Genomic DNA, 13,349 nt, shown 5'->3' with positions numbered 1-13,349 from the left:
TTGCTTTAAATGCAGCCATTTCTCTAAGGGTATACAAGGTACCCTCACCCAAGTTCTTATTCATCTGAACCTGAAAGAAGTTCATACTTACCAGAGCCTACTACTTCCTATTAATTAGCTTCAAAGATGTAATTGACACATGAAACAAATTCATTAAATATGAAAAAGTTAGAGAATCCAACTAAAAAACATTAAGATTGACACGAATAAAGAATTTAACTTGGACTTTAAGAGAGGGAAATGGGAATTTGACATTATTTTATTTTTTAGAAAACATTTATATACAATTCTTTTCCCCTGGTAAGCATAAAGAATATTCTAGATATCTTTTTAATGTACCTATAATTATGTTAAAGATTTATATAGTCGATCAACTTGGGTCCTTGCTTTCAGAAATAGTCCATTAGGTAGAATGTTAGATAGTGATACATATTATTCTTTAGCAACACTTTTTAAAAAAAATTAATTATAGGCTTAAAAGACCAGTAAATTTAATTTTTTTCTTATATGGGGCAAATAGACGTTTAAATGTTTAATATTGTTATTTATACTTTGAAAAATACAAAAACAAATTATTTCCCATGTTATAGGGGAAAAAAACATGTTTACATACCTGCCAAGCTAGTAATTGATTTGGTTCTAGTTCAGCAGCTTTCTTATAGGCACCTTGGGCCTGATCAGGTTGTTCTAGCTCTGCTGCAGCAACACCAATAAAAACCCAGGCATTATAGTTATTTTTCTCTTGTTTCAAGACTGTCTGATTAAAAACAAAATTAAGAGAAAGTCATTTTATTTTTGAAACTATTGAACAAACAACAACAAAGTAACAGTCTATTAAAAATCAGGAAATCTGCATCTATCACTAACAGAGTGGCCTGGAATGCTATTTAATCTCTCTAGTTTCAGTTTCCTCAGGGAACTGAACTGCATTAGTGATTGTAAAGGGTTTGGAATATGAGGTATACATAGATAGACAGACGGATAGAGAAAATTTGGAGGGTGAGGTGATACCAGAGATTGAACTCAGAGGCGCTTAACCACATAGCCACATCTCCAGCCCCTTTTGTATTTACTTTAAGATAGGCTCTCACTGAGTTGCTTAGGGCCTCGCTAAGTTGCTTAGGCTGGCTTTGAACTCACATCTCCCACCTTCAGCCTCCCAAAATGCTAAGATTACAAGTATGCACCAACATGCCCAGCTGAAGTATATCTTTTTAAAGCTGCCCAAGTGATCCTGATGCCTCCATCAAATGCCCCCTCCTACTCTTTGAGAATACTGGGTAAGTATAAAACAGCTTAAAGTAGAAAGCAGGGAAAGAAAAACAAAACTAGTTCCTAAAATGAAATTAGCTTCTTAAGGTTTTATATATTCTAAAGAAAATAAGAACTTTACTATGAGTTGAACCAACTTAGGTTTATGCGTATCCACCTAACACTTCCAGCAATCTATCATCAATGTGCTGCACAAGTCCCATTCTATCTAATAATGCTGCCTCCTAAAAAACCATAACAATGAGATAACTACCAAAGTTCAGTTCTAAACTCTGGGCCCTTATTAATGTTTATGTCCCCAACATCAGGTCCAAAGGCTCACACATAACTGTCAAATAAATGATAAATGGCATAGTCATCTAGCACTCAGCAATTACTGGTTTTCAAAATCTGAAAAGATTTTTAAACAGATAATTACAAGAACGTGATAAAAGCTGGTATAAGATTCTGAGAGAACATAGAGGAAAAAATACCTAACTCCATCTGCACAAACTGGAAAAGCCTTCTCTAAAGGGATGATCACACCATATTATAAAGCCCCACAGGTAGACAAGGTGATGATCAGACAAAGCCACAGCAAATACACTAAGAAGCAACATTTCTTTTTTAAAAATTCACTTATTGTCAACCAACATTCTAGGTTACTAAATAAGTAATCAGACATCTGTCACTGATTTTAGTCTCCATTTGTGTTTTCTAGTTGAGTACCTTCAGAATAAATAATGAACTAGTTGGTAGAATTCATATCTGAATTTTGCATGAAACATACTGAAGAATGTTATGATGCTGCTGTACGTAACAGTAGAAATAGGTTCATATGTGCTTTATTAGTTCAATAAGACTACTGCTTAAGGAAATAGTCCTTCTCCCCTTCTTTCATTCAATCTACCACCCTAACCCGGTATAAACAGACTGCCCACCTTCTTCTGTATTAAGATTAGTACTGTCATGGCCTCGTATCCCTGCTGGCCTCACAGTCACCACTGGAAATGTGAACTTCACAAAGATATTCTTACCCGCACATTATATATATTTCTCCTAATTTTGCCTAATTCCCTCTCTACCACTCTTCTAAATTCATCAGTGTGCCCTTTGGAATGCCCAATCTGGATCAGCCAAGTTCCCTCCATATTTTCAACCTTTTTTTTTAACTGTAGTAAGTTCTGCCTGGACTGAAACTTGGCTATTCCCTTATCAATCTCATATGCTGCAGCTAACTTCCTATCTCTTATATACTTAATACCACAGTGCCAGAATGAGAAAGAAGTTCTCCTTGCCCTACCAACATTCCTCATCTGTTTCTCCTTCTTCAAAAACACCACTATCTTTGAGGCTCAACTCATCCAACTATACTGCAAAAAATACTCTTCTTGTTTCTATTACCATCAACAAACTCGTAGGAACCTCTCTGTTCTCAAATATTTAAGCAAAAATTTTCTATCCATCTTCTCCTCCTCAATTCCCATATTCATTCTAACATTCATGTTGATGTCCCATTGAACTGTAGCCTCTCAGTTACTTAACTTTCCCACTTTTCCCCACCATCTAAAAATAAGATTTCCAACATGCTACTATTCTGCCCTTCTCCTGTCTTTCCAGTTCAATTACTACAATGGACTCATGGTAACAAAATTCTGATAACTCTAATTTTTTTACACCACCCCCTTTTCTACTACTTATTACCCCACTTTTAATTTCTCATCCCTCCTTACCTAGCCTGGACTCCAAAACCCATCAGTGTCATCACTCCCGTTCACAACTCCCTCAGCTCCTCTGACTCTGTTTCCCCCTCTTCTTTCTCACCATCCAATCCCATCTCCAAAGGTGAGGACAGTAAAAAATAAATAAATAAGACTAAGAAACAAAAAAAAACAAAGAAACAAAAAAGACAAAGAAACAAAAAAAGCTCCAAGCCAGACAAAAATTGGCCTATGTAGAACTTACATTCTGGCAGAGTTGGGGTGCAGATAATAAGTAAGATTTAAAAATAGAATATATAGTGTATTAGAGGTATTCCGAGGACCTCAATATGAAGTAAGAAAAACACATTTAAGTTCACTGTTCACTTTTAATAACATGTAACTTCAAATAGACTCTTATTAGAGCCTTGTAATCCTTACAATTCTTACTAGTAGCTTGTTTTGTCAAGCTGCTTCAAGGCTTCTTTTGTCTCAAACCTTCTATAAAAATCCTTTCTCACTATTAGTTTATACTTCATCAAGAAAACAGAGGCCTGCAGAGGGGAATGCTCTTATCTTCAAGAGCCCTCCTCTCAAGCTCTAGATCCCATCCTAACCTTCCCAAGGACTTCACTACGCTAGCACCTTCTATTTCTCCCTCACATTCAATTTCTCCCTTTTGCAGGGACATTCCCATCAGCATACAAAAGAGCTTTAGAATCCTGATTCTCCCATCCACAAACAAAATATAATTAGAACGTCAATATACCATTAAAGAATAAAAACTTTAAGATATAAAATAACCCATCAAAAGATATTTATGACACATTCAGGTTTTAACAATATGCCTTCAATAATTTACCAATAAAGAAAAAGACAAAATGAAGTGTGGCTTAATTTTTCCTACTAAGGAGTTATTAATTCAACCACTCCACTTGTCCTGCTAAATGGTCTTAACACATTTGTTGCATGTAGACAGTAAATGATTCACACCATACAACACTTATAAATGAGTAACATACTTTTATTGTGGAAGAAACAAATATCAGATACCTTGCAATGTTTCAAAGCTTCTTTATATTCTTTGTTTCTAATTGCATCTCTTGCACTTTTTAGAGCAGTCTTCACTTCTTTGCTGGACATCTGTCAAGGCAAAAAACCCAGTTGAATCCACAAGAAATCTACCTAACTGTAAGAGTCTCAACAAACTTAACCATATGAAAAAGGCACCTGTGTTTTCTCTCTACTACCATATAGCTTATTCTCTCACCTCTTCAGATTTTTATTCAAATGTCACTTTCTCACTGAAATCTTCCCAAGATATATAATTTACAATTTTAAATCTTCTATCTCCCTATTCGCATTATATTCCCGTTAGCTCTCCCCTTATTTTTTCTTCAAAACATATTTCTAATACACTATATATTCTATTTTTTTTTTATCTTACTTATTATCTGCACCCCCAACTCTTCCAGAATGTAAGTTCTATATAGGCCAGATTTTTGTCTGGTTTGGGGCTTTTTTTGTTTGCTTTTTTTACTGCCTCATTCCCAGAACCTAGTCTTTGACAAATTATAGATGGTTGATAAATATGTTGAAATTGAGCTATACTTAAATTATACTCACTTTCCATATTTTTTGGCTAAAATAAAGATGATCTTGTAGGTCAGCACCCAAAATACATACGGTTCTCAATCCAATTTTATAAGCAAGATCCAAAAGAATAAGCCCAAACAGAGTAAAATTTGGTTTTATACAGAATAAGATTTAGTAAATTACACAGAGTAATATTCAGTAAATATGATGGGAAAGTTTAAGGAAGTTTAAGAAATCATTCTGTTTTAATATTAGTTTCTGAAAAATATAAATCAGAATATCAACTGCCTTCACATAAGGATTACTATAAGATTATTTTCTCTAAAGAGAAATAAACACAATGTTTATACATGAATGGTAGCATAATGAATATGAAAAAGGATTATACAATAACTTCAGCCATAAGAAGATACTTCAATTGGTAGACAAAGTATTTCTTCATTTAATGTTAAGAAATATGGTACTGGGCATGGAACCCAAGGGTACTTTACCACTGAGTTACTTTTAAGACAGTGTCTCACTCAGTTGCTGAGAGTGTTGCCTAATAGTCCAGGCCAGCCTAGAAGTTACAATCCTTCCATCTCAGCTTCCCAATAGCTGGGATTACATGCATAAACCACCATGCCTAGTAAATTAATTTGATTTTAAGTAAATTAGCCTATTTTAAGTTTTATAACTTATTCTGGCTTACCAGGAGGCAATCAAATCAATCACAATTCAATATTGAAAACAAAAGAAACATTTGCATGTTCTGCCAACTTCATTTATTTCAAATTTCATCAGAAAGGCAAAACAAAATTGAATAAATATTAAGTAGTGATAGACTCTAGATGTTTTAATCAACAAAATGAATCAAAAACATGAATTACTAATATATTACTAATCAACAAAATGAATCAAAAACATGAATTACACTAATAATACTTTATATACAAGGAGGGTGATGTACAAGCCCAAATCCAAAGAAATTTGTGGAGTTAGAGGTTAAAAAAAATATATTTTTGACTTAAAGAAAATAATATAAATAATACATAAAATAATATAAAAATTAAGATGCCATAAAAGCAACTTCTTTATAGCCAGAACCAGATTCTTCAAATAGGCAAAAAAGAAATCTTACACCTAATTATAATAATTACATAATTTAAAGCAAAGTATTTCATATGCTCTTATTTTGGAAACTACTGCCTCACCTGAAATTATCTTGGTATTAATTTATGGGTGAAAACTTGAGAAGGATTCTTTTGTAGTTTACAAATCTCAATGATTAGGTAACAGAGTTCAATGCTGATTTCACAGATTTTCATAAACCTGTTTCCTTTGGTAAAATAACCCACAGACTAAAAAAGAGAGAGAGAGAACATCAATGATGATAACCAATCTAGATCAATGAAAAGAAACTTTCAAGTAAAAAAATCAAGAACAAAAGCAGCCTCAAAATAAAACCAAACAAACAAACAAACAAAAAAAAAAAACAGAAGACCACCACCTTTTCAGGATGAAGATCACCATCTCTTCTACAACCTACTATTTAAGTGGGAGCATATACATAAACAGCAGAACCAACTGGCATTAAAACTACATGCAGTCCCCAAGCTATTCACTGCATATGATATAAAAAAAGGTCCCTGTTCTAAAGAATACAATATACATCAAGAGAAAGACCTAAGACATATGAATTACTAGAAAACCAAATACTAAACCACAGATGATTAAGTAGAAGTGCAGTAGGAATTCAGAGGGAAAAAAAAGGTTTGTGATGCAATTGATGGCTACTAAAAGAAGACAGGACTTAAGAATGCAAGAAAGAGGGCTGGGGTTGTGGCTCAGTGGCAGAGCGCTTGCCTTGCCTTGGGCTCGATCCTTGGCACCACATAAAAATACATAAACAAAATAAAGATATTGTGTCTATGTATAACTAAAACAATATTTTGAAAAATGGAATAAAGAAAGAAAATCACTCCACATGTGCATGTACACATATGTAATAACAAATCCCATCATTATATACAACTATAATGCACCAATAAAAAATTAAATTTAAAAAAAGAAAGAAAATTACTCCAGTCAGAAAAAACTGTATTAGCAAAGAGACAGAAATGACTGTGGCAAGCTTAAGAAACAATAAGAAAATCAGGCTGAATGGAACAGAAATGACTCACAAAAAAATAGAAGAAAACAAGATTAGACACGTAGAGTCTAAGATTACAACTTTTAAAAGTCACACAGACAAATCTGGACTTAAATACAGTAACAAATAGGAAATCATTAAAAACTTTTCAAGTAGATTGTTTCTAAAGATCACTAGACTCAAACTTCACTTTCTCTTGGTAACCCATTCAAGTCTTTCCATATTCATGTATCTCCATATTTAATTACAATTCCTTATGCTGCAGTGCAATTCTCTAGTAGTCTATTCCCATTCCTTCTGCATTTGAAAAGACATTTCTCATTGTTAGCACTGAGGCCCTCTCTCTTCATTTAGTGCATATATGTATGAGTGTGTGTGTGCACATGCATGCATGCTTATTTAAATTTCAGGAGATTAATTTCTAAAGAAACAAAATATTGGAACCTTAATCACCTAAAAACTACTTCTCTCCTTTTGAGGAGAAAGGAAGCAGATCATTCAGTAAGTTTTCAAGCAAACCTTTATTGAGGACTAACCATCCACTGGGTACTATTCAAACCCATTCCTTTTTTTTTTTAATTCTAATTTGTTATATATGACAGCAGAATGCATTACAATTCATATTACACATATAGAGCACAATTTTTCGTATCTCTGGTTGTACACAAAGTATATTCACACATTTGTGTCTTCATACATGTACTTAAGGTAATGCTATCCATCTCATTCCACCATCTTTTTTACCGCCTCCTCCCTTTCCCTCCCACCCCTTTGCCCTATCTAGAGTTCATCTACTCCTCCCATGCTCCCCCTCCCAATCCCATTATGAATCAGCCTCCTTATATCAGAGAAAATATTCAGCATTTGGTTTTTTGGGATTGGCTAACTTCACTTAGCATTATGTTCTCCGACTCCATCCTATGAATGCCATGATTTTATTCTCTTTTGTTGCTGAGTAATATTCCATTGTGTATATATACCACATTTTCTTTATCCATTCATCTACTGAAGAACATCTAGGTTGGTTTAACAGTTCAGCTATTGTGAACTGTGCTGCTATAAACATTGATGTGGCTGTGTCCCTGTAGTATGCTGTTTTTAAGTCCTTTGTGTACAGACCAAGAATTTTTCTACTACCAACTTATAACATTTTTATCCAATATAAATCAAGATTAAAAAGTAGCAACTATATTTAAGAATTAGTGATAGTCATGCCAAAAAGGCAATGATATAAATATCCTCAAAACTATCAGCCATAGATAAATTGATTGATATGTCCTAAAGTCCCCAGCTGAGGGGCTGGATTATTTCACTTAGATGATAGTCTCCAGTTCCATTCATTTACCAGCAAATGCCATAAAGTCATTCTTCTTTATGGCTGAGTAATATTCTATTATGTATATATACCACATTTTCTTTATCCATTCATCTGTTGAAGGGCACCTCAGTTTCCTCCATAGGTTGACTATTGTGAACTATACTGCTATAAACATTGATGTGGCTGTTTCACTGTAGTATGCTGATTATCTTTCGAATATATATAGGAGACGAACAGCTAGGTCATATGGTGGTTCCATTCCTAGACTTTTGAGGAATCTCCATATTGCTTTCCAGAGTGTTACAACAATTTGCAGTCCCACCAACAATGTATGAGTGTATCTTTTCCCCCACAACTTTACCAACATTTATTGTTACTTGTATTCTTGATAACTGCCATTCTGACTGGAGTTAGATGAAATCTCAATGTAGTTTTAATTTGCATTTCTCTAATTACTAGAGATGTTGAACATTTTTTTCATATATTTGTTGACCATTCATTCTTCTTTTGAAAACTGCCTATTTTGTTCCTTTGCCCATTATTATTTGTTTTTGATTTTATTTTTGTTTTGTGTGTGTGTTTGTGTGTTGTATATGCCCACTTTAAGGAGCAGGTGGAAAAGATTTTCTCCCATTCTATTGGCTCTCTTTTCATGCTCTTGTTTCCTTTGCTGTGAAGAAGCTTTTTAATTTGATGCTATTCCACTTATTGATTTTGATTTTACTTCTTGTGTTTTTGGAGTCTTGTTAAGGAAGTCAGTTCCTGAGTTGACATAATACTCTGAAATCTAGTAACAAAAATTACTTTGACCTTGTTCAACCTTACCATTTCCTCGCTGTATTATGATTTACAAAATCTATGCCATTAAACCTTTCTTCTGAAAAGAACCAGTAATAACAATCATTAAGTAAATATAGACTCTAGATGCTTATCAATAAGCATTTTAGACACTTACCTTTTATGTATTATCACCACCTCTTTCTTCTTCTTTAATTGCAGATTGTTCTTTACCTGTTTTTCATCTGAATTAAATAAAAACAAATAAGAAATAGTAATATAAAAGGGATAACATCCATAACCCCAAATATGAATTTTTAAAATATCATATTCACATTCAATTAATAATTTAAAACATGAGAAGTAATCATGTACAATTTTTAATCTTCTTTCTCAGTGAGACATTAATCTTAATCTTCAAATGTCTGAATTGGCATAAACTGCATTCCTACAAGTCTCAGGTAATGAAAACAAAAGTCTATAGGAGATCAGAAAGATCTGAAAAAAAAAAATCAGAAACTCAATAAACACCAAGTCAAAATAAAGACTTAAGCCAAAAAAGAATATTAACTATTTCTATGCTATTTTGTTTTGAATCTAAGGAAACTGAGGGCACATATTTACTACAAACTTTCAGCCTAACCATGCTAAAGTAAACCTCATTCTAAGCTATATAAAGGGTTATAAGTATGTAAAAAGCTATCCACATCATGCAACTATATTAGTTTGAAAACTAAGGAAAACATTACCTCATGTGAATATGTCATCAGAAATATTTAAATAGCCATCAAAATATTACTACAAATACACAACTAAAATTCTAAAGATATTTTGATGACATTCTGAAATAGCTTATGTCAAACAAAACTACCTAAAATACTTCATGGAGAGAATGAAGGTGGTTTGAAAAGCTGAATGAAGTGGAAAATAAACATGCTACTTCAGAATTAGGAAGTGCAAAGTATTAGGAGACACAGATACAGATGAACAAGGACCAGAAAGTAAGTTTACAAGACCAAAACATGTATTAAAATTTATCTAATAGAATGGTCAGTTCAGCAGTAAATGGTCTTACTGGTAAGAAAACAAAGTATGGTATTCCACACAAGAGATGTTGAACATTTTTTTCATATGTTTTTATTTGTTATTTCATATGTTTTTTATTTATGTTATTATTTTTCATGTTTAGGAAACTAAGATAAAAGTTAAAAATAGACAAATCAAAGTAAAATCCTGGGTTTATTTCACTGATTCCTTTAGCCTCCATCCAACAACTGACTAGCCACCCCACCCTTGATTTTAATGTGTTACTCAGTCACTTCAACTCAGTTCTTATGAAGTACCACAGATTCTGTCAATCCTACGACTCTGTCATGTTTACCTACCATGACTTAACCCGGTTGAGAAGGTGTTTAAGAAATCAACCCCCTTTGACCTTGTTCAACCTTACCATTTCCTCGCTGGTAAAGTGAGGATATCACTTACCTGATATGCACAAAGATGGAATGCCCAAACGCAAGTATATTAATTCTGTTCACCTGATCTGTTATCCTCTCAAGTAATTTCACTACTTTCCTGCCATTCCTAAAATGACTAGTATGATGGTAACCCAGTAGTTATTATAAATTTTTCTCTATATGTTCAAAATTCCCAAACCCTCTGCCACTTTCCTATACCTAGTTCAAGAAGTAATCTTCTTGTTTATCTTAAAAGAAGCTATCCCCAAACATGAGTATCCTCTTCAAATTAAGTTACTACACAAATACTAGGCCAAAGCTGCCACCAGGATCACTCCCTCCTCTGAACCACACTTAGCTGAGCCTCGAATTTAAAAGATATTTTAAATTATCCTACATATATATGGCCTGTGTTTCAATTCAATAAATCCATAAATGCAGTTCATAAATCTTTGGAGTCTCTTAATATTCAATACCTATTGAGCAATACAATACATACCCAACAAATAGCTGATGATCTAGCTACAAAGAGCGTACTACAGGGATACTGCCACATCGATGTTCATAGCAGCACAATTCACAATAGCTAGACTGTGGAACCAACCCAGATGCCCTTCAATAGATGAATGGATAAAAAAAAATGTGGCATTTATACACCACGGAGTATTACACAGCACTAAAAAATGACAAAATCACAGAATTTGCAGGGAAATGGATGGCATTAGAGCAGATTATGCTAAGTGAAGCTAGCCAATCCCTAAAAAACAAATGCCAAATGTCTTCTTTGATATAAAGAGAGCAACTAAGAACAGAGCAGGGAGGAAGAGCAGGAGGAAAAGACTAACATTAAACAGAGACATGAGGTGGGAGGGAAAGGGAGAGAAAAGGGAAATTGCATGGAAATGGAAGGAGACCCTCACTGTTATACAAAATTACATATAAGAGGTTGTGAGGGGAATGGGGAAAAAAACAAGGAGAGAAATGAATTGTAGTAGATGGGATAGAGAGAGAAGATGGGAGGGGAGGGGAGGGGAGGGGGGATAGTAGAGGATAGGAAAGGTAGCAGAATACAGCAGTCACTAATATGGCATCATGTAAAAATGTGGATGTGTAACCGATGTGATTCTGCAATCTGTAATTGGGGTAAAAATGGGAGTTCATAACCCACTTGAATTTAATGTATGAAATATGTCAAGAGCTTTGTAATGTTTTGAACAACCAATAAAAAAAAACCCTACCATCAAATCACATGGTAATGTTTCAATATTACCTCACGTTACTTTTTTTAATCACCCCCCAGAGTTTTATACCTGTACATCTTTGCTCCTCCCATTCAGCCTATCCACTGTTTATATGTTCATGCTACACAGAATTCAAGTTCACGAGCTAAGCACATAACCTTCCCAGACCAATCACACACTAGTTTGAACTTGTATATTCATTACCTATAGGAGCATTTCCAAAAATGTATTCTAAGAAACATTAGCATGCTTAAAGGTATCAATAAAAGGCCTAGGAACTTTGTGACTACCATACATAATATATCTCACTCTTTCAAAGTCACAATGTATATTAGCACTTTTAAAGTTTCTGAGATGTCCTAAATACCCAAAAATAGTTTAATCAAGCAATTCTGAAACTTCTGTGATCATGGGACTTTTTTTCCAGTGAAAACCAGATGACATTTTAAAAATGTTAGCATTCTCCAAAAGCATTTGGAATGTCTTGGTTTTCATTTTTTATTTGGCAATTAATTTGATAACTTTATGTTATTATTAAATTTATGTGTGTATAAATGTGTCTCCCAAAACTATACCAGAAGTTCCTTGGATAACTGCTATAGGCAGTACACACGGTACTAATGAGAATTTGGACATTAAAAAGAAGTACAGAGAATCAAAAATTAGACCAAGACTCTTCAATTGAAGACTTTTCTGAAAAGGAGAGTAGTTTACTAAAGCAAGCAATCCCTAACCTAGTAACCTTTAATTGATGATTTTAAGATATATACATATAACAGAGAGTATTATGGGCTGAAATATACCCAAAATTCATATCTTGAAGCCCTAACACCAGTACTTCAGAATGTGAAAGTACTTAGAGATAACAAAGGTAATGAAGGCTAAGTGAACTCTAAAGGTGAACCCTAATCCAGACTATCATCCTTTGAAGAAATCTGGACACACCAGTGATACAAACGTATAGAAGAAAAGACCATATAAAGACACAGAAAAAAAGCTGGCCATCTGCAAATTAAGAAAAGCAACCTCAAAAGTAACTAAACCTGCCAACTCGTTGATATTTGACTTCTAAACTCCACAATTATGAGAAACTTAATTTCTGTTGTTTAAACCAACCAATCTAATGTTTTATTATGACAGCCCTTGCAAACTAAAACAGAACCCCTATCCTCACTGCAACATAAATATACACACATGTGCACCTACAAAGTACATTTTCTGACAGTGTAAGTTAGTGATAAGACTAAGAAAAGAAAATTAGTGGAGTGGAGGTAAAGACAGTTCAAAGGGAGAGATTACCCATGTAAAAGTGGAGAGTAATGAATGAGTGGTTAAAAGTAGAGGCAGACTGACTGCAGTGCAAAAGAATAACTTAAAAAAAATTTTTAGTTGTAGATGGACATAATATCTTTATTTTTTTTAATGTGGTGCTGAGGATCGAATTCAGTGCCTCACATGTGCTAGGCAAGCACTCTATCACTGAACTACAACCCCAGCCCCTCAAAATAATAACTTTTAATACTTAGACCTACACAAATGTGGAATGGACTGCTCAAAGGAAGTATGCTTCCCATCACTGGAGATGACAAAGCACAAACTGGATAATCCAATCAACAAGAATGTTGTAGGGCAAGCTGAATGGTCAGTTCAGCAGTAAAGGGTCTTACTGGTGAGAAAACAAAAGACTATAAATCAAGACATAAATCTTAAAAAAGATTTTTTTCCAGCACTATGTCTCTAGAGCCCTGAAATATCTATCTTGTTTGAACCCACTGCAGCATCTGCTTTCACTCACACTGCCAAGAGAAAAAAGAGGAAGAATAAGATGTGTTCTTGTAATCCTGTCATCAGAATAAAGGCCTGTAGATACAAAGCCAT

At 34.0% G+C, this 13,349-nt stretch overlaps 1 protein-coding gene across 3 annotated transcripts in view; it reads right to left on the bottom strand.

Moving 5' to 3' along the window:
• SKIC3 (SKI3 subunit of superkiller complex) overlaps positions 1–13,349 on the bottom strand; it is a 106,043-nt gene that overhangs the window by 91,290 nt on the left and 1,404 nt on the right. For 2 of the 3 annotated variants that reach the window (XR_014020338.1, XM_081278516.1), the window contains exons 2-5: positions 8,952–9,018; positions 5,741–5,887; positions 4,005–4,094; positions 614–757 (exon numbers count right to left, since the gene is read on the bottom strand). Coding sequence is in view for 2 of the 3 variants with exons in the window: in XM_081278516.1 (XP_081134642.1) it covers positions 614–757; positions 4,005–4,094 (234 nt within the window). In the remaining variant the exon portion in view is untranslated. The remainder of the gene's footprint in view (positions 1–613; positions 758–4,004; positions 4,095–5,740; positions 5,888–8,951; positions 9,019–13,349) is intronic. The other variant, XM_081278517.1, reaches the window with a different exon arrangement.

The sequence above is a fragment of the Spermophilus citellus genome (assembly GCF_964194105.1).
Source record: "Spermophilus citellus genome assembly, chromosome: 1".
Lineage (NCBI taxonomy): Eukaryota > Metazoa > Chordata > Mammalia > Rodentia > Sciuridae > Spermophilus > Spermophilus citellus.
The sequence above is the reverse complement of the archived record's forward strand: the minus strand, read 5'-3'. Positions and strand labels throughout refer to the sequence as shown.